Genomic DNA, 22,926 nt, shown 5'->3' with positions numbered 1-22,926 from the left:
TTTGTAGAAACGATGTGCTTTGTTGATGTAGTACGCTACCTAATGCATCAAACGAATGAGGTATCAGGTGGCATTATAATAACACAGCACATCAGCAGAGTTAGCTGTCTCTATAATCAGGTCTTGCATCACTACACCGAAAAGCAATCAGAACGCTGCTTGAAAGATGGCACTATAGGAAGGAAGAAAAATTCCTGAAGTGTGTTTAACAAGAATTCACAGGATTAAAGAGAACCAAAATACACTGAGAGCATCTGTTACACGATGCAAGGTAGACGTTCTAGCCTTATATTAGCATGTAGCCTCTTGAAACTAATCCTATAGCATCTGATGAATAATCTGGCATAAACTACATTTCCTTCATATATGTATATTTTTAGCCTCCAAAATATACTATCTCCATTAAAGTAGCTTATGCTTCCCTCTTTTCCTCCTTGATGATCTGAACTGGTTCAAGAACCAATTTGCCTGCAGAGAGGTGTTATCACATGATCATGTACTATTAAGAAAGATATTTCAATTTTTGCTTAACAGCTAAATAGCACAGAAAAAAATAATAATATCTTTCAAGTTCATGCTGCATCTTTCACCAAAAGTAGCAAATTTTTTGTGACCTAGGGACCAAAGTTAGGAGTATAAGCACACAGGCTTTTCTACATAACTGGTGAATGAAATTCATTTGCCAGCTGGAAAGGAGTCTCTACCCTTCTAATGAGGTAATCAAAGTTTCACCAGATCTGGAATCAGCAGGGTCACAGGTTTATCCAAAAAGGCAAAGGAGGATGATATCTACAGGGAATATCTCTAACCCTCAAAAACAGAGGGAAGATGTTATGAGTCTCTTACTGATATGTTCCATCATCTGGTCTAGCCTGGGTCAGTGCGGGTGCACTGCTGATACTAAGTGCTCTCCCTCTCCCTTGACCATGGACAATTCACTGGCTATTTCCATTTGTCCTTACTGTCCACAGCACGATGCTGGACCAAACCCACCTTTCCTTCTTCCTCTCCTTCTGCATCAGCCATTTTGTGTGTTGTGTCTTCCCTGACTCCTATTTTCAAGGAGTAAAACTGACTCAGAATATGTACAAATAACTCCAGAAGTAAGTGCATAACTGAAATAAATTATATTGAGAACAAGAGATTTATCAGCTGATCACTTGCTCCTGTCATCTCACCCCTTTAGAGAAATGCGCAGGGAGAAAAATGTACGAGCAAACCTGAATGATTCACACAGGCAAAAATCCCTGTGCAACAAGGTCTTTGGAGGGTTGTAGCCTGCAAAAGGAAACGCATGTGGAATTGCAGGGACCTTGGCAGATGTGACAGCCTTTTCCCTCTCCGGCACTCTCTTTTCCCTCCTCCTGTCAGCACTTGGGCTGGCTTTGGCTGGCAGCCCCAGTACCACCAGCAGCTCAGCCCTGGCTGTGCATTCCTCCAGCCATGAGATGTGGGGGAAGGTGACTACTGAGCTGTAATCCGCTGCCCAGGATCCACCAGGATAATGCTGTAATTGGTTGCTTTCCAGTCAGTCCTCCATTCGACACCATTCTTCTCACCAAAATCCTGCGATACTATGCGTTGGCTGCACATGGAATTTCTGGTCTCGCTGCCTGTGTGAGCGGTTATGATGTCCCAGATTCATTTCTCCTACAGCCTTTTCATTTGCTGGCCAGATTTGGCCATTATCACTCATCTTATCCCTTTAAATAGAACCCCCACTGCAGCATTTTGTCTCTTTTTCCATTAAAGTCATGTCTGGAGGAGTCCTTGAACCATCACTTGCCTTTAAGGAAAAAGGATGGAATGAAACTCGGTTGTGAAAGCAAAGCTGCTGGCAGCCCGTACTCTGAGCACCACTGAAACTACCTTTCATCTGGCTTTACATTTTTCAGGCTTGAACAAAGATGCTGTGACTAATATTTTAATACATGTAAATTAACATATTGGACTGACTGGAAACTAACATTTGCAATATGCCTGCCAAAGAAATTGTTACCAACACTCGGCTTATGACAAGAGCCCTGAGCTACAATTGCAACATACTTTTTATTTTTCAATGCAAATGACTCCGGTCAGATTTAAGATACAGCACCATCTTATGGATATTTCTGTATAGATTAATGAGTGCAACTGTTTCTCTGCTGGCAAAAATGCTTCTTTGACAACAAGGCATAGGAAGGCAGAATTATCCATCACCGTGCACTTTCTGTATATGTGAAAAATCAGAATGAGCTCTGGGAATGAGAGAGGACATTGTTCTGACACACTCACTTCGGCAAATTTTCCATTCAACTACCAAGTCTATCATCAGGATGCTGAGTATTCCCAGTATTCTAGTATCACAGCTTCCAATAAGTACTAAAATTTCACATAAGAGATCTCAAGACACTTGAGATTCACTTCTTAATCATGACATTAAAAAATATATTCAAATCTCATTTTATTTGTCTCTTGGTTTCTCAGCCATTAAGATGAAGTAGGGTCATATTTTCAAGATTTTCTCAGTATTAAATAATACTGACTATCTTTTTCATTTTTCTTTCCATGACAGTTTAAGTTCATTCTTATTTCAGTGATTCCAGAAGCTCCAGAAAAAAACCCAGATCCAAATAGCAAGAACTGCCAATCCTGTTTTCCGCTTTAACTCCCAGCTATTTAAGGGACCCTGTAATTAAAGGAGGTGTAAATTTTCTTGTTTCAGGCATTTTTAGTCATAAATGTCATAAAGAATCTTTTGTGTAGGTAAAACCCAGACCCTACCTTTTTTTTTCCTTCCATCAGCATGACAAAAAATTAAATGAATGCAATTTCTTTTTGCCATGTCTCACCTCGCAAGCAAAAAGCATTATCTGAGGTTAATGCTTTGTTTGCTAAAGTCTTATATAGAGCATTGGAGACCACTGAATGCCCCAACTTATCAACAGTGACCTTGTACACAAACCTGGACTCCTTCTACTATTGCAGGTCTGATTATAGGGAAAGGACATATTATTCCTTAAAAAAAAAGGTGCCTTTTTGAGAACCCACGTAACCATAAATCTAGGTTTTAGTCTCATTAAACTCAACAGTCTTAAAGTTTTGTAGGTACTTTCTTGACTTGGGTTAAGTTTACATGTAAAATGAAGTACCTTCCTGAATGGTGGAAAAAGCATACATAGGATGTATGTCTGCGTGTGCATCATACACAAAAATATTAAATTACATTATTTTTATGGATTATGGTTTTTTATAAACACATCTAATTACATCTTACATCTACAATACAATCTAAAATTCTAGTCACCCTGGTGATTCAGTAACAATAGAGTACAGACAGTGTACAGTGTATACAGCATGTACCATACATACAGTACATACAGTGAAATCCTAGGAGCTTTGAAACACTAATTGATTTCTGGAACAACTTCTGTCCAGGATTTTGTTTCTCTAGGAAGCATAGGTTCCAAAAATCCCATTAGCCTGCACCCTTGCAGCCTTCCTGAAATGTCACCACTGAGGGGCACGTAAGGAGAAAGGTTTTCTTTGCCTTAGGCCGTTAAGGGTTGGTAGTTGGTAGTTTCTCCCACGCTGGCCTATTCCAGGCCACTTACAGCTTTGTGATTAAAAATAAATGTCTTAAATTCCACCAGAAACCAATGGACAGCCAGAGCAGTATCCTGACAATGGATAACAGTGTTGAGGCTTCACATGGAAACAGTAAGACCACGCTCCGCCGGGTGATCAGGCGGGTGGTGCTGGAGATCAAAAACCCAGCTGCAAAACCTAACAACAAATGGCAGGTGAATTTGGCATAATTCCTGTCATTTCACTTTTGCTAACTTCCTATTTAACAGTAATCTCATGCCATGATTTAGCAACCATCCCCAAAGGCTGTAATCCAAAGTGCTGATTGCAAGATGCAGGACAGCAAAAAGAAATTATATTTGTATTATTTGTTGTTTGCCTTTGGGATTACTTCAACGCAAACATTTAAACACATTCAATATGAAGAAAGTGTGTCACCTCCTGCTTGCATTATCTATTGTTAAGTCAAATATATTTCAATAAACTCGTAGTGAAGCACGTATTTTAATCTTGGACTCCACTCTCTTTAAATTAGCTTTTGTAAAAAAATAAAAATTAAATTAAAACAGATGAATTAATTGAAAAATGTATTTGGTAAATGCCCGCTTTAGTTAAAATATTTATTATATGTATGAAAAGAAGCCAAAGACGGAAAACAAAAGATTAAAGTAAGGGCATCATACAGGTGCCCTTACTTTAGAGGCAAATGCAAGATTTATCTGGTAAATGTTTCCAGCTCTCCTTTCAGCTTACTGCCAGAAAGTAAGTTGATAATTCCAGAAAAATCACATCAGAGTTTCATTCAAGATATAAATCAAAACCTTACCTGTCTTGAATGATAAGAAGAGTGGATTTATGACATCCTCCCTGACAGAGTCACCAGGACACTACAAACACAGTTTCGGTAATGACAGTGGAAAGAGCCAATGCAACACTGTAAAAAGATGCACACAGCGTCGGTAGTACCAAGCCCAAGTTCTCAGGAAACCAGGATCCCAAATCATAATATTGCCTTTAAAATCATTAGATCTGAAAAAAGCCAGACTCACATGGCACTCTCTTTAATCGCCTCCTTTTTGACAAGCCATTAGAGCGCAGACGCTTCAGGTTCCCTCCACAAGGGCAGGGGTTTTTAGGAGGGGGTAGAGGAATGTGGAAGCTGAATTCTCACTCGATAGAACAACTGCAGTTGACCAAGTTAAAGATAACATACCCAGATACTATTAAGATTGTGGCAAATTGCACGAATAACGCAACTTCATGTTGTAACCAAAAATTTCTAGGAAAAAGGAATCGTAGGGTCACCCGTGAGGAATGAAACGAACTGTATTAAATCTGTACTGAAACCATACAAAAACAACTATAGTGAAATCAGAACTTCAGGTAACCCGAGCTATTGTGTTGGAAGACCAAGAGGCTGAGAGCATGAGAAAGCAGGAAATTTTCACACGGTGATGCGGAGAAAAGAGCGCAATGTCACTTCCACAGTTTAAATTACTGGGCTGGTTCAAAATAAAACCTAAAGAAATATTTGATTCAAGTCTAGCCACGGAATAGTAATTAAAAAAAAAAAAAGAGAGTGATTAAAAATGGTTCCAGCTTGCTAGGTCTAAAAATATCCCCCTTCAGAAAGGCTATAAGAAAGTCTTCTAAATGAGACATCCAGATACTAACAAAACTTCTCTTATCCCTGGTTTAAAAATTATTATGTTCTGGCATATCCAGCTAGCAACTTCATTCAAGTTCAAATGCAGGGCAGAGTTTGGGAGCCTGTTGAAAATGAAGGGAGAAAAGCCCACTGAAGAGGAAAAAGGGTCTATTTCTGTCATCAGTGGCCTTTGAATCGAGTCCTAACTTATCAGGATTTGCATTCAAAACATGGACAACTGGGTACGATTAGAAGGCTTTTCAAAGAGGCATAATCACAGTGACGAGCTTTCTGCCCTTCCCAGAGCGCAGCCTTTGGGTATGCTCGGTACAGCTGCCTCTATCTGTATTCTCTGCAACATTTTTCTGCGCAATAAAGTACATTATGCTGTTGCAAAGAATTCCTCTAGAAGAGAATATATCAAGTTCAAGCTCATACATAAGCATCTGAGCAGATTTTGACTGTCCAAGCACTCAAAATGAAGATTTCAACCGTGACAGCAGGGATTCTTTTTGTTTTGACCATATGCTGTAAAAGGTCTGCCAACGTGTTCAAACACTCCCTTCCTCGTGAAACAGAAAACTACCATATATCACGCCATAAGGGGTTGAACCGAGCTGGTTTCCTTGCATGCAGTGGAGAGACCTGGTCATAACCACAAAGCTCTCTTGTTGCCTTTTCAAACCCTTGAAGAAATTTCCATAAACTCTCATCATCCTTGTGGAATGGTTTGATTAAACAGCTAATCTTGTTTTGCCATCTAGGAATATTTCCTTTACATGAATCTTTTCGGATATGAGTTAATGACCCTCTGTACCATTTATTTCATTATCCAGAATTTGACAAAACAAGCATTGACTCTGGCTGTTGACTCTGGCCTGGTGTTACAGCACCAATGCTTAAAGTTAATCTGTTTTCTTTTCCAGAAGGTTGATTCTCCGCTCATCGGTCAGTGCGGTGCAGAATAGGGCTGTGTTAAATGACAGTTCATTTCCATAACAAATGGAATGGAACGTATGAAAAGGACGTTGTCAATCCACCTGAACTCCAACATACACCTTACGGAAGACAAGTTCTTTGCAGGTGACCAGACTGAGACTGAAGTCTAGAGCTTAGAACAAGAAAAGACCTCCCTGAGCTATGCAAGCAGTCACCCACACTGCTCACATCAGCAGGCTTTGTGTCAGCTGGGCTTGCTGAGAAACCAAATATTTTAGAAAATGTTTAGAAAATATTTCAGAAAGCAGTAACAATCCCTAGTAAAAATAACGCTACCTGTTAGTTAATGATAACAATCACATGAAAGTATTAATGTATTACGGCTAAACAACAGCTGCTTTATGACTCTCTACATTTCTTGATGTTGCTAATTCAGAATTTCATTAACCTATACCGAGACTAATTCTAAGATTTCCACTGGCATTATTAAGCTATTCGGGTACAGGCCCGGTTCCTGATGAGGGTTCACAGAAACTGCATTTTTAGTTAATTAATCACTTATGTACACAGGCAGGAATTTGAGGTCACGCATGAAACAAAATTAACAGGATAATGATGTCCTCAAAATATTTTTTGAGTGGCCGATATGCAAAACGGCAGGCTTGTGTGGTGAGAGCAGGAAGAATTGGAAAGGCTGAGCCCCTCCCGCATCCCTGTTACCCCTTTCCCCACCTCACCCCGTTCCTCTCACCATCACAGACCCGTCCTCACCGGCAATAGCAGTGCACAAAATCCCTGCTTTGGCTGGGGAGCGGGGCCACGTTTCTAACACGAGCGGAATGGCATGGGTGGCTGCTCAGCTCATAAAGTTAGGGAAAAAAGGCAGCTCTGCCTTTGGAACTATTAAAAGGACAGTAATATGTAAGCTGATAAAGTACTCTGTCTTTTCAGTGTGATGTGGTAAGGCTGGCTTACTTTTGAGAGTGACACTTCAGGAAAAGCGCACTTCAACTGGGAAGAAACAAGGATAATCAGAATTTGCACCCATCGCCTACACAGAAAGGCTGAGGGATCACATAGCCCACAGAAAGCTGAGCGGGAGAATTCCTTTTTATACAAAACCCTTTTGTAAGTAGGAAGGGAATAAACCGTTTCCCATGTTCGCTGCAGACAGACGAGACTAATAGGTTTAAATTGTGCGGGGACATGGTGAAGATTTTAGCAGCTGCGAGCTCACTGCTGGCAAGGGGCTGAAAACACCTTCTCTTGCTCTTCCCCCCGGCGTCTCCCAGTCACTGTCCCCTCTCGTTCCTGTCTTCCTCTCGGCAGGACTGGGACCAAGCGCCAAGGCAATGCTGAAGGGAACAGAAGAACGAGCCGCTTGGACTCCTCTTCCCCAGCCCAAAAAGCGCCGCGAGTCCCTGGCAGGAGCACAGCCAGCCGCGGCTCCTGGGAGACCCAAACAGGACTTAGGCAAGCACGTTCCTCTGAAGATGTGGCAGGATTCACTGGAACTCGTGAGCAACATCTGGCGGGGTCACACGTGCAGCATCTGTATCATCCCGTAAGAGACACCCCATGTCACTATATTACTCCCAACACTCCACACTGCTCACATCAGCAAGCTCTGCGTCATCTGGGCCTGCTGAGAAACCAAGTATTTTAGAAAGCAGTAACAACCCCTAGTAAAAATAACGCTACCTGTGTGTTAATGGTAACCACAGGAAAGTATTAATGTATTATGGTTAAACAACAGCTACTTTATGACTCCGTACATCTCTTGACATTGCTAATTGAGAAGTTCATTAAACAATACTGAGACTAATTCTAAGATTTCCACTGGCATTTTTAAGCTACCAGGACAATAGACCTTGTGATGTATATGGTCCTAACATCCTTTGCCAATAAAGACAAGTTGCAGAGTAGAGAGGTTTCTAGCAGTTAGAAACATTCCTTTAAGAAAATGGATTTGGATATTTCTTTAGAATTCTAAAGGAGATATTAATGTCATTTTTTCAACCCCACACTGGAAAATCAGATTACCTTAACTACTTGAGCTTAAGGTGCGGAGAACAACACTGCATTTCAGACACAAGGCTACCGTGAATCAAATTAATTCAAAAGTCTCCGTTTTTTTAGGATAGCTTTTAGTACTAAGTGATGATGTGACATAAATTTTAATCTGGCCTCTTAGCAATAACCTGCTCATTACATTGATGCTGCACAGCTTGTGAGTAATGCAGTGCCTCAAAAATGTCAGAGCAGGACATATGATTAGCATTTTCTCACATATTTCTGTACACTTACATACATATGCATGAACTCAACCTGAGCTACAAAACTGGAATCTACACATGGAAACACTTCGATCCAACTTAGTTTTTTTCTTTACATGGATCGACTATTAACATCTCTTACCCTGGCCACCTGCCCCTGGGGACTCACCTGAGGAGAGGATGGGAATTTCTCTTAAGGGTTAGAAAAGCTAGTAGGACTCAAGCATGTGGATGGTCTTCGTTGCTCTCCATGCTCTTGTCTGAGACCTATCTGGCTTATGAACACTGGCATCTAGTTCTGGCACACCAAAAGGAAATATCAGGACATAAAGGCCATTTTGTTTAATGATTATTTTTAGGCAGTCAAATCAAATGGAATAGTTTGGGAGGAACTTTCCTAAACTCTGCAATTCCGATATAGATCAGTGAAGGTGATTGATTTAAGTAGTAGGAGAAGAATATATTTCATCTTTGTCTGCAAATGCAAGAGGTTGTAGTGCATGAGAAGGACCCTGCAGCAGAGCAACAGTGTGATGATGGCTGCAAGAGTGCAACAAAAACAGAGTTATAGAACCATGTAAGGGTTTGGGTTGGAAGGGGCCTTTAAAGGTCATCTAATCCAACCTCCCCTGGAATAAGCAGGGACATCTTCAACCAGATCAGGTGGCTCAGAGCCCTGTCCAACCTGAGCTTGAATGTTTCCAGGGATGAGGCATCTACCACCTCTCTGGGCAACCTGTGCCAGTGTTTCACCACCCTCATTGTAAAAAATTTCTTTCTTGTATCTGGTCAAAATCCACCCTCTTTTAGTTTAAACCCATTACCCCTTGTCATGCCACTATGGGCCCTGCTAGAAAGTGATGTCATGTCTTCTCCACCTCCATTGCAATGCTTGGTTACCACTGCCAAGCCCATTTTAGGTGTGGCCAACACCAAAATGCTAGTGATTTCTTTCCACAAATGCCCATCCAAATACTTGAATCTGCACAGAACACCTGAAGTTAATGGAGAGGTACCATCTGACATGCCTCTGGGAGAAATGCATTCCTGACATGAAATAAACTTATATCCCAGAAATGAAACCTGCAGAAATTTTAGCCACCTCCTGCAAACTCTTCACAACGAATAAAATAATCATCTGCTGCATGGGAAAGCTGGAGGACAGGGAAATTTATCAGCTACGCACAAACTTCTCGCACCATAGAGCTGAGCACGGCACACTGGTAGCACAGGAATGCTGATAAATTTATCGTTATGAAGATCTATTGGACACTGCTTATCATGAAGCAGAATGCAAGCTCTACTGCTCTTTCAAGCTTATATGCTTCCAGGTGGATTGTCAACCCATATTACTTATTCTATAGACCCACACAGCATCTCCATTATGTGTTCTTGCCTAGGCAAAAACTCATACATATCAATGGACAACAAAGACAACAGTCAGAGGTCTTCAGAAACTGTATACCAGGCCACAAATGTGCAATATGCTTAGCTTCACCATCAAATTATTTAAAAAATAATCATAAAAATGTGGTTATTTCTTCTACTTTACTTTGAGGTTTTGCACCTTTGTGGGTGCTTTCAAGTTTTTCTCCACAAGTTCATGGTACAGAAAGAAACGTGGTCACCGTAGGTAAGGCAAAGGTACTAGCTGGAGTAGCATATTCCCATGATAAAGCAATTACAAAGCATCCTGGAAACACCACATCATGTCTGGCTTTGGCTATGACCTGCCTACAAATAACATAAGGTGAGATTCTTGTTTAATCAGATGATTTGGTAATCCAAAGCATTGGGAAAGATACTGTAAGAAGTGTCTAAATTGACAATGCACTGCATGAAGCTAAAACTCATTACTGTAAACTACCGAACCTCAAAATAATAATGAATTTTATGACCAAAAGACAGCTTATAAGTGAATTACAAGGTACCGATTCTATAATAAGAAATCTTTACTGAGCATAAATATATTTTTATACACCTTAATTTTAGTCACGCATTTTCCCAAATGAAAGATTTGAAAACATAGCTAAAATTTTTACCTGCATCTTGAAATAAAAATCTTGGATCAGTTCAAAACTGAGTTTTTCATCATCATTAACTATTTTTACTGCTTCTTTTATCACCCAAATAGAAAGTTTTATTGACAAAATCCTCATTTTGTTGCCCTATAAAAACCAAGCCCAGTCCTTAACACCTTTTTGTTGAAATAAATATGTTTTACAAACTACATTAGGCAAAATATAACGTCTAGGCAGAAAAAAATTGCACTTGAATGAGCGCGATTGTAAATAAACCTGTGCTGAAGCTGGACAAAGTGAAGAGAAAGTACAAATAAAACAGGTTTGGTTAGATGATCATCTAATGAGGACTAATGAATGACTTTTCATTGTTGTGGCTGGATATTTTAAGCATATAGGTATTTGAATATAAGCACTCGGCATTGACATTTGTGTATTTAACTGTTTGAGCAGCATTTTAACACAAGCATCTGAGGAATTCAGGGACAAATTTTGACTGATTCTTACAAGATCGACACCACCAATGTTTGATGGTAGCATTGTCAGTAACGTAGACAAAGGGCATTCATAGAATCATAAAATGTGTTGGGTTGGAAGGGACCTTTAAAGATCATCTAGTCCAACTCCCCTGCAGTAAGCAGGGACATCTTTAACTAGATCAGGTTGCTCAGAGCCTCATCCAGCCTGGCCTTGAATGTCTCCAGGGATGGGGCCTCCACCACCTCTCTGGGCAACCTGTTCCAGTGTCTCACCACCCTCATTGTAAAGAACTTCTTCCTAATGTCTGATCTAAACCTACCCTGCTCTAGTTTAAAACCATTGCCCCTCGTCCTATCGCTATATGCCCTTGCAAACAGCCCCTCCCCATCCTTCCTGTAGGCCCCCTTCAGGTACTGGAAGGCTGCTATAAGGTCTCCCTGGAGCCTTCTCTTCTCCAGGCTGAACAACACCATCTCTCTCAGCCTGTCTTCATAGGAGAGGTGCTCCAGCCCTCTGATCATCTTTGTGACCCTCCTCTGGACCTGCTCCAACAGGTCCATGTCCTTCTTGTACTGAGGGTTCCAGAGATCAAGAAAGAGTAGCTTTCATGCCCAGCAGAAATGTTTAAAATATAAAAAGATACTCAACATTTAAATGCACCAGACATTCTCTGGTGCATTTATAATTCTCTTATAATGGTAGATGAGAGTAGCTTTACAGAATGGAAACACACAATACCAAATAAACCCTTGTGTTAATAGTAGCTGCAGAAGGTAAGAGCGTTTGTCCTAAGCTGTTAGATATGCTGATAGATATTGTCAATTCGTTTTATCAATGCAGTCAATTCCAAGTTGAGAACATTCTATTTTGAGCCCGGTCTGATAGAAAACAAATCTAAATTGTTCTTGTTTTTATCTTTTTCCCCAAATACAGAGATACAGTGAGAAACAATGAGGCCTGAAAGCAAAGTACAATACTTTTGCTGCCTTGCTTGAGGTCCTTTGCATGCAGCTCTGGGGAAAATATTTTAAATGGATATTTTAAGTGGCGGAAGAAAGCAAATAGCACTCCTATCTTCACTAAAGCTGAGAAAAAAGAACTACAGGCCAGTCAGCCTCACCTTGATTCCTGGGAAGGTGATGGAGCAAATAATCCTGCAAACTATTTCTAAACATATTCGAAGCAAGAAAGTGTCTGGGAGTAGCCAGCATGGATCTACAGAGGGGAAATCATGCCTGACCAACCTGATTGATAGGCTTCCATGACCAAATGACTGGCTTGGTGGATGAGGAGAGAGCAGCAGATGTTGTTTATCTTGACTTCAGCCAGGCTTTCAGCACTGTCTCCCATAACATCCTCATAGACAACTTGGTGAAGCGCAGGCTAGATAAATGGGCAGTGAAGCGAACTGAAAACTGCCTGAACTGCCTGGCCCAGAGGGTTGTGGTCAGCGGCACAAAGATCACCTGGAGGCCAGTCAATAGTGGTGAACCCAGGGACTGATACTGGGATCAATACCATTTAACATCTCCATTAATGACCTGGACGGTGGAACAGAGCACCCTCTCTGATGGTTTGCAGGCAACACGAGGACTGGTTGATATACCTGACTGTTGTGTGGCCATTCAGAGGGACCTCAACAGGCTGGAGAAAACAGCAAACAGCAATCTCCAGAAGTTCAACAAAGGGAAGTGCAAAGTCCTGCACCTGAGGATGAAACACCCCATGCACCAGTACAGGCTGGGGGCTGACTGACAGGAAAGCAGCTCTGCAGAAAGATTTGGGTCCTGGGGTACACCAAGCCCAACCCAAGCCAGCAATGCACTCTTGCACCAATGAAGGCCAACAGCCCCCTGGGCTGCATTAGGATGGGTGTTGCCAGCAGGTCAAGGGTGTGATCCCTACCCTCTCCTCAGCACTAGTGAGGCCACATCTGGAGTGCTGGATCCTTTCCTGGGCTGCATAGTATAAGAGGGACATGGACATACTGGAGCCAGCAAAATGTCAGGGAGGTGATAAATAACTTGGAGCACATGAGCTATGTGGAGAGGCTGAGAGTGCTCAGATTGTTCAACCTGAAAAAGAGAAGGCTCAAGGGAATCTTATCAATGTATATACATACCTGATGGAGGGGAGTAAAGAACACAGAGCCAGACTCTTCTTGGTGGTACCCAGGGAAGGACAAGAAGTAATGGGCACAAAATGAAATACAGGAAATTAATTCAATTTAAACATAAGAAAAAGCTTTTTCTTACTGTGGGAGTGGTTAAATACTGACACGGGTTGCCCAGAGAGAATGTGGAGTCTCCATTCTTGCAGGTATTCAAAAACAGACTGGACAAAGCCCTGGGCAACCTGTTCAAGGTGACCCTGCTCTGGGGGCTGGACTAGATGATCTCAGGAGGTCTCTGCGAATCTCAACAATTCTGTGATTCTGTTACGAAGCATGAAAGAAAATAAGAGATATCTTCCCTCCAAAATGGTGCAGGCAGCTAGTGGTGCAAAGATTATTTTTTCTGTAAAGAAGAGCCATGTAATCTCATGCGTGATAACATGGTCATCCTGGCCTTAACGCAGCAGTAGTTGTCAGATGACGCTGCCGGACTGAGCCATTACGTTTTAAAATGTTTGGGAACTGGCTGTTTTGAAGTTTCAGAGAGTTCATAACCCAATTGGCGCTTTGCATATCTTTGGTGGCATGTTTTTTACAGCGTTACTTTACTTTTATTTGCCATTAGAATGAGAACCAGTTATTGCAAAAGGCACCCACAAATCTGAGTGCACATTGTTTGTCTTAGTGAAAAAGTAGTTTACAGTAACCAGTTACGTATTTTTTATGGAACTCCTCTTATCTACTACAGGACTAGCACTACCTGCAACGATACACAGGGAACATGGGCACTGACATATGTAAAATGGGTGTAAAACTGAAAACTGGCCTTAGCAATTCCTGCATGAAGGAAACGTGACCAGAGATGTTCAAGAGGTTGACATTCATACTTTTCCCTGACTGCCTTTCTGCATTTCACAAATTTTGCCTACTATTATCAATTAATGTTAAGGACACGAGGCAAATATATAAATAACTCATCCACTTTTATATGACTGCTACACTTAGCACCCAAACTTAAAAGAAAGCCAGTGTGTTTGTCAGCGTGGCTCTCCCTCAGTGCTCCGTCTCACTCCCCTGGTAGAGATCCAAAGGCAGAACCAAGACTCCTGATGCTTAATACTGCCATCTAGCTAATAGCTGCTGCCCACAGCAGGAGTCATTTCACCTTCTGAAAGCTGGTTCACTCAGGAGATAACTGCTGGCTTTAAAGATCCTTTCCTAAATCTCCTGCTGGATGACTGGGCGCTTCAAAATACGGGTAACGGACTAGAGCCTTTCACCACTCTAAACCCAGTTCATACAGTGAGAACTGGGCAGACTTTCTGGGTTTCTTGAGTTTCCATTCAGGGCTTCGAAAACTTGCCACTGCTAATGAGGAGGGGCCTAGAGCTGTGTGTGCAGAGCCTCCGTTGCCATCATTTTAAAGCGGCATACAGGGACACTGCCTTTCCCCGGGCCAGTCCGCCCCTCCAGCCTTTGTCCTCCTGACCCCTGGTCCTTCCCCATTCAGTAGTTCCCACGTCCTCCCTGCTCCCCGGAGCAAGAGAAGGACGTGTTGATCCACGTGAAATCTGATGCGCCTTCCCTCCCCGGCACTGCCTTTCCAGGGGACCCTAATCAGACTCCAGAAAAGTAGATTTCACGTGGTGAATCTGTTTTTATTTCATTTTAGGGAGTGATGGTGGTAGGCTTTCATATGTTTCTCTCAGCCTTAACTGTGAAGATAATCATTGTGAATATGAACCTGGCTGGATCCGCAGACAGCTTGGAACAACGATTTCAGAGAGATGTGAACTACCTATTTGTGGCCGCAGGCTCCCAACAGAGGTATCCTGCCAGAGCCCCGCACGCTTCAGCATCAGCTCGCTCCCATCTCGGAAAGGCATGGTTTCGGCGGCTTCTTTTTTGTGGGGCCATTTGAGACGCCTGTTTTTTGCCCCCCCCCCCCCCCCCCCCCCCCCGTACGGCAGAGGATGCCGGCGAGCCCTGCCGTGCCGTGTCGAGCCGGGGGGGCGGCAGGACAGAGCTCACCGCTCTCCCCTCCCAGCACGGAACGCCCCCCGTGTGTCTGAGCCGGCCGGAGAGCGGCGGGCGGGTTTCTCCCACGGTGGCGCCGGGACGCGGGGCGGAACGCAGCCGGGACAACCGCCGCCAGGACCCCGAGCTGCTGCGCGGGGGCCAAGGGCTTTCCCGGCCAGCAGCTGCCCTTCTGGCTGGGAGCAGGGCAGCCGAGCCGAGCCGAGCCGGGGTAGGTGCTCGCCCAGCCCGGCCACCTGCGGGCCCGCTGCCCGCTGCCCCGGCGGGGCGGGCGGAGGTGTCAGCCCAGCCCCGACCCCGCCTCCGCCGGGAGCCGCTCGGAGCAATTCCCACGGCAACCCAGGCTCGACCCCCGCCCCTTCCCAAACCCCGCCTCCCCTCCCCGCCCCTCCGCTCCCTCCCGCCGCCCGCCGCTCCGGTCGGAAACAGTCCGTGTGTAAACTCGACGTGTCCGGAAAGGTGAGCGCCGCTCCCCTCCTCGCTCCGCGCCCGGCCGCGGGGCGCGCCCGCCGAGCGCGATGCTGGACCCTTCCTCCAGCGAGGAGGAGTCCGATGAGGTGCTGGAAGAGGAGCGGCGGGACCTGCTGCTGCTGGCGGCGGCAGGCGGTGGCTCGCCGCGCTCGCTGCCGCCGCCGCCCCGGGAGCCGCGGGGCAGGGAGGCCGGTGGGGCGCGGGCGGCCAGCCCCAGCCCCTCGGTGCTGAGCGAGGGCCGGGAGGAGCAGGAGCGCCTGCAGCGAGAGGAGCGTGAGAAGCGGCTCCGGCTGCAGCTCTACGTCTTCATCGCCAGGTGCATCGCCCACCCCTTCAACGCCAAGCAGCCCACCGACATGGCCCGCCGGCAGCAGAAGGTGAGACCCCCGCCGTACCCACCCACCCCCCCCCCCCGCAAACCCGCTGCAGTCCTGCCCCGCCGCCCCCCCAGGCCGTCTTGTCCCGTCCCGTCCCCGCCCGCAGGTGCCGCCGCCGCCGGGCTCCGGCCCGCAACAGGTTGGGGCGGCCGCTGTGCAGGACGGGGGGAGCCCCCGCCGCCCCGGCAGCCTTCCAGCAAGGTGTCGCAAAGCTGGGGTTTCAGCGCGGCTTCTCCAACCGGGCAGGATTGCCTAGAAATCCATCCGTCACCGGCGGGGGGGGAGGTCTGCGAAGTGTTTTTTTTTTAAGTTCTTAGGGCCGCGCTGGAAGTCGCGGTGCGGAGGGGACAGGGAGCGCGGGCGGCGGCGCGGAGGGGCGCTCCGCGGTGGGAGGGAGGGATGTTCCCGCTTCCCGGCGCTCGCTGCCTGAGGGATGGAGTTAAACCTCACAGAGGTGCCTCCTGCAAACGGTATTCTGACCATCTGTGCCCAACGCGAGCGATTTCACAGAGGTGAACGGGAAAACTATTTTGTTTCATTAATTATTAAGTGAGGTGCCACTGTACAGAGAAACAATTAACATGCGTGTTTGTGGTGAGAGTGGCCTTCTAATGAAGGCTGACCAAAATTATTCTCTGCATCTTGTACATCAGAGACGAGCTCCTGAGAATTGGCAGGTATGTGGTAGGTATTTATGCTGTAACGGTGCTTATTCTCTGTTACTTTTGAGTTATTGAATAGGTAGAATACTTAAAGTTTTGAACCAAGGCACTGCATTTCCAGATAACCACTTAAAAGCTCAGTTCTTGAAATGTTTGGTCTAAAAAAATCTGTGTATCTTTTTTTTTTTTTTTACTTTCAGTTCTGTAAAACAAACCAACCCAAATCAAACCAGAAAAGAAACAAACAAACAAAAAAATGCTTTCACATCAAAAGAGAATTCACACAAAAAAGAATTCAGTTCCACTTGACTTTTTGTGATCTTGGTGCTTCCATATCTCTAACGGTTTATAAAATCCACTACTAAATGTTTTGGGGTGTCTGAGTTATGCCTGCTATAGGGAATTTATGCTTAGCGAATTCTCTGACAAGTTAACGTGGCACTAATAATAAGATTATTTCTGGAAGAACATTTTGTTTTTATTAAGTGTTAGGTACTTAAACTGTGAAGCCTGCATAAAGACATCTTATAAGCAGGAAGCCAGAGAAAATCTGGCAAAATGAGAATTTTCACCGCTCCACTGAGGACTCCCCACCCCTCCGAAAGAGTCATCATAGAAATGATATTTTGAAGGGACATCTGGAGGTCGTCTGAGTGTGACTTCCCACTGGACAAAGCCAAAGCTGACCTGATGTGGTGTTGACATCAGTCTAGGTTCAAGCAGGAGATTCAAAAGCCTCCGAAGATGCGGCCCCACAGCCCATCTGTGTGACCTGCTCCAGTGCTGCATTGCCCTCCTCTTGATGAAATTTTCCTAACCAGCTTCCAAGTTACAACTGGTGGCCATCAACGGCAGAAGATGCTGAACGTTTAGAAGTTCTCACTGATCTCAGTCACTAAGTACAGGAACTGCATTTTAAAAATAACTACAGCATTAGTTATTTTTATTAATAAGATGTGTGAAAAGAGATTACCGATGTGCAACAAATACAGAAATCCAACAGTTGTGGATTCAACATGAGCAATGAACAGACTGATTGACAGAATTGACTTGATGATACCTAAAATTAAATGTTACTCTTGCTAATTGCTGTTTTTAAGGGAACTCGGACTTCTGGTTTAACTACTATCTGTTGAAAGAGACTTTTGTCATGTTTAGGAATTTAGCTGCAGAACAAGGATGATTTGTCTTTTGCTGGTCAGGAACTAGTGTTTTTAAATAAGACATAAAAAATAATTATTTCTAGGAGTTGCATTTCTCTCTAGAAGTAATGAAATGCACATAAACGCCCTTCCTCTTATTTGACAATTTGATATATTCCAATGAATTACTGAATATAGGGTAGCGGAACTGGTCCTGAGTTTTGAGAGCTCATAAAACCTGCTTTGATGGTTCAGAATCGCTGAGAGCCCTACTAAAGAGCCCTCTTTTGTGTCCTCCACTAAGACGCTTTTGGATGTGTGATAGCTGGACTCATACTCCACAGGGTGGAAATCCCTCTTATTTCCTGGATGAATTTTCTCACTGCCAAGATATGGTACAGATGTGCACTGTCCCTTAATCTCTTACTCTTTTGCTTCACACCTGACTTCTGTTAGGTGGCTGGCTGTCCGTTGCGAGCTGGACTGAGATTGCTTACCTGTGTTATTTAACTGGAGCCGTTAACTACCGCGGGGCCTGTCCATCGTCAGTGGAGAAGTGATCCAAGGTATGGTTTCCAACCAGAACCTATGATGCTCTGTGGTGCCAGCTCCCAGCCCGGTCTGCCTGTCGCTGGTTGTGCGCTCGTCGTAATGCTTGTGCACCAGCAGCCTTTCTGATAACCTGAGAATAGTATCCACCCTGCTTGAGAGCAGAAGTAATTTGTTCTTTCTGCCAGTTCATTTGGCATATTGCTGAGCAAATACTGCAGAGTTCTTTTTTTTTTTTTTTTTTATGTGGAATTCTTTTTTTAATGTGGAACATATTATCTAGTAAGGGAATGAGACGGAATTCACATATCAAATATCCTCAGTTGCGTTGTAACATCAGTGAGGAAGTAGTTTACAATATGATTGGCTTCTTATGTTCCTGCTTCAGTATCAGATTAAAATGTACTATACGGTATCTTGAAACCATCATACTTAATGGACTGAGTTACACTAAGCAATGTAAAGAATTTTAAATGCAGGCAGCGTTTCACTCCTCTGTTGTCCTTTCTCATCCTTCTTTCTTCTCACTAAGTAAGATTAGCTCGGCTCTATTGTGATAGATAAGATTAATTAAAAAAAAAATCAAACTTGAAGAAAAAAAAGAAGAACCATGATAATTCACCCGAGTCCGTCAACTCCCCTAACTTGCTCTTAATGCCAAATTCAATGTAATTTAGCAATGTGCTGAAACACATACTTTTATAATCTGGCTGTATTTCTTTTTTTAATCTGTAGGGTATGTGGTAAAAGTGCTCTTCTTTAACTGTTCAGAGTTCGTTGGTGACCTGCTATTACACGCTGTCTTACTTTGGTTACTGGTAGGTTCATGGTGGAGAAGGAAGAATAAGCTAATATTGGAGATGTGGAACTGAAGCATGGCGTGATTTTTCAAGGTGAGGTAGCAGATCCTGACAAAGATGGAGTTAGTTCTGCAGAGCAGAACTAATATGTACGTAGTAGCATATTTTCAGTAGATATTTATGGACACTTGGTCATGTATTTTCCATACTTATAGAGCAATATTAATGCATCAATGCATTACATGTGGTGCTTTTATCAAGCCAGGTTTGTCTGTCCCTGGTTTAAAAAGACTTTTGTCACTTTTTTTTTGTAGTTTCCACTTTTTTTGATGAGTCCTCCAGAGCATATTTCAGCATCTTTTTTTTTTCTGCCTCTCCACTCCTCTTCCTTTCTAGTCCAGCAAAAGAGAAGAGAAGAGTTAACTAATCCCACTCCTCTTCCTTCTCCCACCCCAGCCAAACCAAATCTCAAACCAGCAGATCGAATTTGTCCTCAGAATGGTATTTAGGCGGTGAAAAGAAATGCATTCCCTGTGTGGCTGTCTTCCATCAAGGGAGGGTGGTGTATGTGAAGGCACGCAGAGCCAGTGGTTAGACGATGACCCTGGTAACCGTGGTTTATACTAACCGGTTGTACACTTGTACGTATGTACATACTCGGTGTTACTCAGGGAGTGTGTGCCAAAGGCGGGTTCTGTGTCTGGGAGGTGAATCAGAGTTAAAAGTTCCTGGGGGAGGAAGGGACAGTGAAGTGCTTCGTGCTACTACGCTAACAAAGAAGGTGTTCAGCCAGGTTTTTTCCTTCCTCAGCATTTTGACTTTTGCTTTAGTAGTTGAGTGGTCACGCAGTAGAAGCCCAGGATTGGGGGAGAAGTAACACTTCTATGCTAAACAAGATTTCCTAGTGGATGAAAGGCTTACAACATCAAAGCTGATAATTCAAGTCTTGCTTTCATAGGTGATAAGTAGCAGAAGTAATTGAGCTGGCTGTTTAGAAATCATAACTAAATGAGTTTACTTCCTGAATGCACGCCGACCTGTTTGCCTTCTGTTTCTTCTCTCCACCTGTTCAATCATGAGTATATCGAAACCATTGAATTCTAGTTAATACTCAAAAGAATGGAGTGGTACTGTTCAGTAATTTATTTTCATCTGAACTCCATGAGTTTGTTCTTTCCTGTTTCTTGGATTTTACCTCTAAGGGAGAGGTTTGTAATGATACGTGTCCACTAAATGACTTCATCAGGAAAATGTTGGTTATAGGGCTAGACTTAATTCTCTGGAGCACAGATTTATTCTCAATGTCTTTATTTCTCCTGCCCCAAGCCCCACTTTTCCTTGCTTTTGATCTGATGATGTGTATCTGCTTGTTGGCTGAGCATGTTTTGTGAAAGAAAAATTGTCTCTTGGCTTCTGAACCTCCTTCATCAGATACTGTTTTCCCCACTGCTAAGGTAGCAAGGAGGGTACCTCCAAAGCCATTGTTGTCAGAAACTCTAGACGTATTTCAGAGGAAGAGCTTAGCTGTAAAACTTGGCCATCTGGTCAAAATTCTGCTAAACAGCTTTCTAGGAAGACGTCTTCCATTCTTACCTTCAATATTTCCTTTACAAATTGCATTTTTTTTGTGAAGTGTTTTAGAAAATAATTTTAAATCAGGTTTATTCACCTCTTTGTTTCTCCCCATCATAAACACCCCGATAACACCTTGTCACGGTGCTCTAAGCCGTGTGTATTTTGTTTTCAGTCAAGTCAGTATAGAGTATTTTGGTAAATCCTGTCAAAGCCTGTTAAGGTGATGGCCTACACAGCTCTATATGTGTTGAGACAAGATTATTGGCAAGCAGATCTTTTTACCCCGATCAGAACTTTCTCTTTGGGGAAGAAGTTGTTCTTGTTTGCAGTAGGAAAGTTGCTCATGATGGGCAACTGAGTCACCCACGGTTGAAGAAATGCTGAAGGGTGATGAGAGAAGCAGAGCTTTCTAGTTACCAGTGCCACTTCAGAAATGACAATCCGTCAGAGTTTTGTTTTAAACTGCTCCGCAGCTCCAGCCAGCTCAGCATTGATCACTGTGGCTTGGCCAAAAAGCTAGGCAATGGGCTGGGAAAACGAGGGTTGGGCAGACAGCTGTGTAATGAAGGGGACATGTAGGGACAGTCTGCAAAGGTTACTGTGCTGAAAAATTCATTAGTCTCTTTTGCTTGCTTGCTTTGTTTTCCCTGCCTATTTTACCCATACTTGCCTTTGAAATTTGTTTAATTTTTAATTATTCTTTGAGGGGACAATTTTAAATTTTTTTTCTGAATGAGTGAGCTCAGGTTGTTTCTTTCTTTCTGTCACTCACGCAGTTTGACAAGTGTGTTAACTCTGTTGGCGAATACCCCATTTAAAGTGCTAGGGGAAGACTATTTAATTAGTTTTTTCTACAGGGGAGCTGACAGGAAGGGAGTTTGAAGAATCAGTTGACTGTTTCCGTCTCTGCAGGCACGGTGTGGGGGAACTGGCTGGCTGGGCCGCCTTGCATTCTTCACCCTTTGCAGGCAGTTGTTTTTCTCTCATTATATTTTGTGTATCTGAACCGCTGGTAATTGGTGACAGAGACGCAGAAATACCAAATCAGCTCCCCTTGTCCTTAAAACTTTCTCTCACGTCATCTGAGAAACATGCTCATTGCTGCCATAGAAGAACAAAGCCAGTGAAAATATTATTTTCGCCTCCAAACAGTATTCCTTTCCCTGCATCTGGAGGGAGGCAGTATATCAAAATATTCATTACCCTGTACTGTCTTTAACTGTAGAATATTGCCACATCAGAAAATACTTGGTTGCTAGTTGACTATTCACTGAATGATGTATTTTCTGTAAAAGCAAATTTGCCACTTCCCCCCTTCCTTCCCCATGCACACCTGTTGTCACAAGTTCATGTTTGGGGACACCACTAACCAGTCAGCTCTCCATTTGCCTGCTGCTTATTAGACCTGTTTTGTCTCTTTCTGTCTCCGCACCATTTCTTTTTAATATTAGTGAATATCATCCTGAAGTTGCTTTTGGTATATATTGTTTTGCTTTTCCAGTGTACCTCTGTATTTGTGTTCTACTTTTCTGCTATCCTTGTTTCTTTTTTGTGGCGTAGATGTCTCCTACTTCGCTAGCTTAACGCATCCCTCTCTCCTGCTGCTTCCCTTTTATTTGTATGCTTGCTAGAACTGGGAAGCTAATAGCTCAGGGACAAAACTTGCTTCCCATTTATCAACCCAAGAGGTGTCTGTGGGGGAAGATGGGATGATGCGTCTTGTTCTGGCGGAGCGCTTGGCCCTCCTCTCCTGATTGAGGGCTGTGTGTTGGGGTGCTAGTCTCTGTGCCTTGACTCCTGTCCTATATTTAGTTGTACTGAGCCCCAGTTAGTATATTACTCTGTCTGAGCTGGCTGCCAGCCTCTGAGGGTTTCAAACTTTCTCATCTTTAAGTCTCTTTTCATATAGTTTGTTTGGCACAGTAGTTGCAAAGATGCCGCCTGTATTTCTTTCCATCTTACTCCTCTTGCCGATGGTTGTGGCACGTGCAGGTCTGCTGCTCAGACTTCTCCTTGGTTTTTAGCTATTGCTGCTGAGGAGGGGAGGCAGGGCGAGGAACAGCATCTGCTGAACTCCTGTTCCCTTCGCCTGGTGCCTATCTCCAGTGCCCGCTTCTGCCTAGAAGTGCTGGCACCGAGCTGACAGCGGCCCAGTTCTCGCGCTTTGCAGCTGATTCCCCCAGGTTTCAGAATAGCAGCTGTGAAAAGGCAGTTTTCAGTTTGTTGCTGTGTGGGGGGAAACTCTGAGCAGCAGGAGAGGCAGAGTGTT

General features: G+C 43.8%; 1 protein-coding gene across 5 annotated transcripts in view; it reads left to right on the top strand.

Annotated features, from left to right (window-relative positions):
* Window positions 1–15,522: 15,522 nt before the first annotated feature.
* CADPS2 (calcium dependent secretion activator 2) overlaps window positions 15,523–22,926 on the top strand; it is a 321,875-nt gene continuing 314,471 nt past the window's right edge. For 4 of the 5 annotated variants that reach the window (XR_008466879.1, XM_054204611.1, XM_054204601.1 and 1 more), the window contains exon 1: window positions 15,523–15,929. Coding sequence is in view for 3 of the 5 variants with exons in the window: in XM_054204611.1 (XP_054060586.1) it covers window positions 15,600–15,929 (330 nt within the window). In the remaining 2 variants the exon portion in view is untranslated. Of the gene's footprint in view, window positions 15,930–19,154; window positions 19,176–22,926 lie in introns of those variants that run through there. The other variant, XM_054204618.1, reaches the window with a different exon arrangement.

This window comes from Rissa tridactyla, chromosome 1, assembly GCF_028500815.1.
Source record: "Rissa tridactyla isolate bRisTri1 chromosome 1, bRisTri1.patW.cur.20221130, whole genome shotgun sequence".
Lineage (NCBI taxonomy): Eukaryota > Metazoa > Chordata > Aves > Charadriiformes > Laridae > Rissa > Rissa tridactyla.
This window is presented reverse-complemented; position numbering and strand designations above follow the sequence as displayed.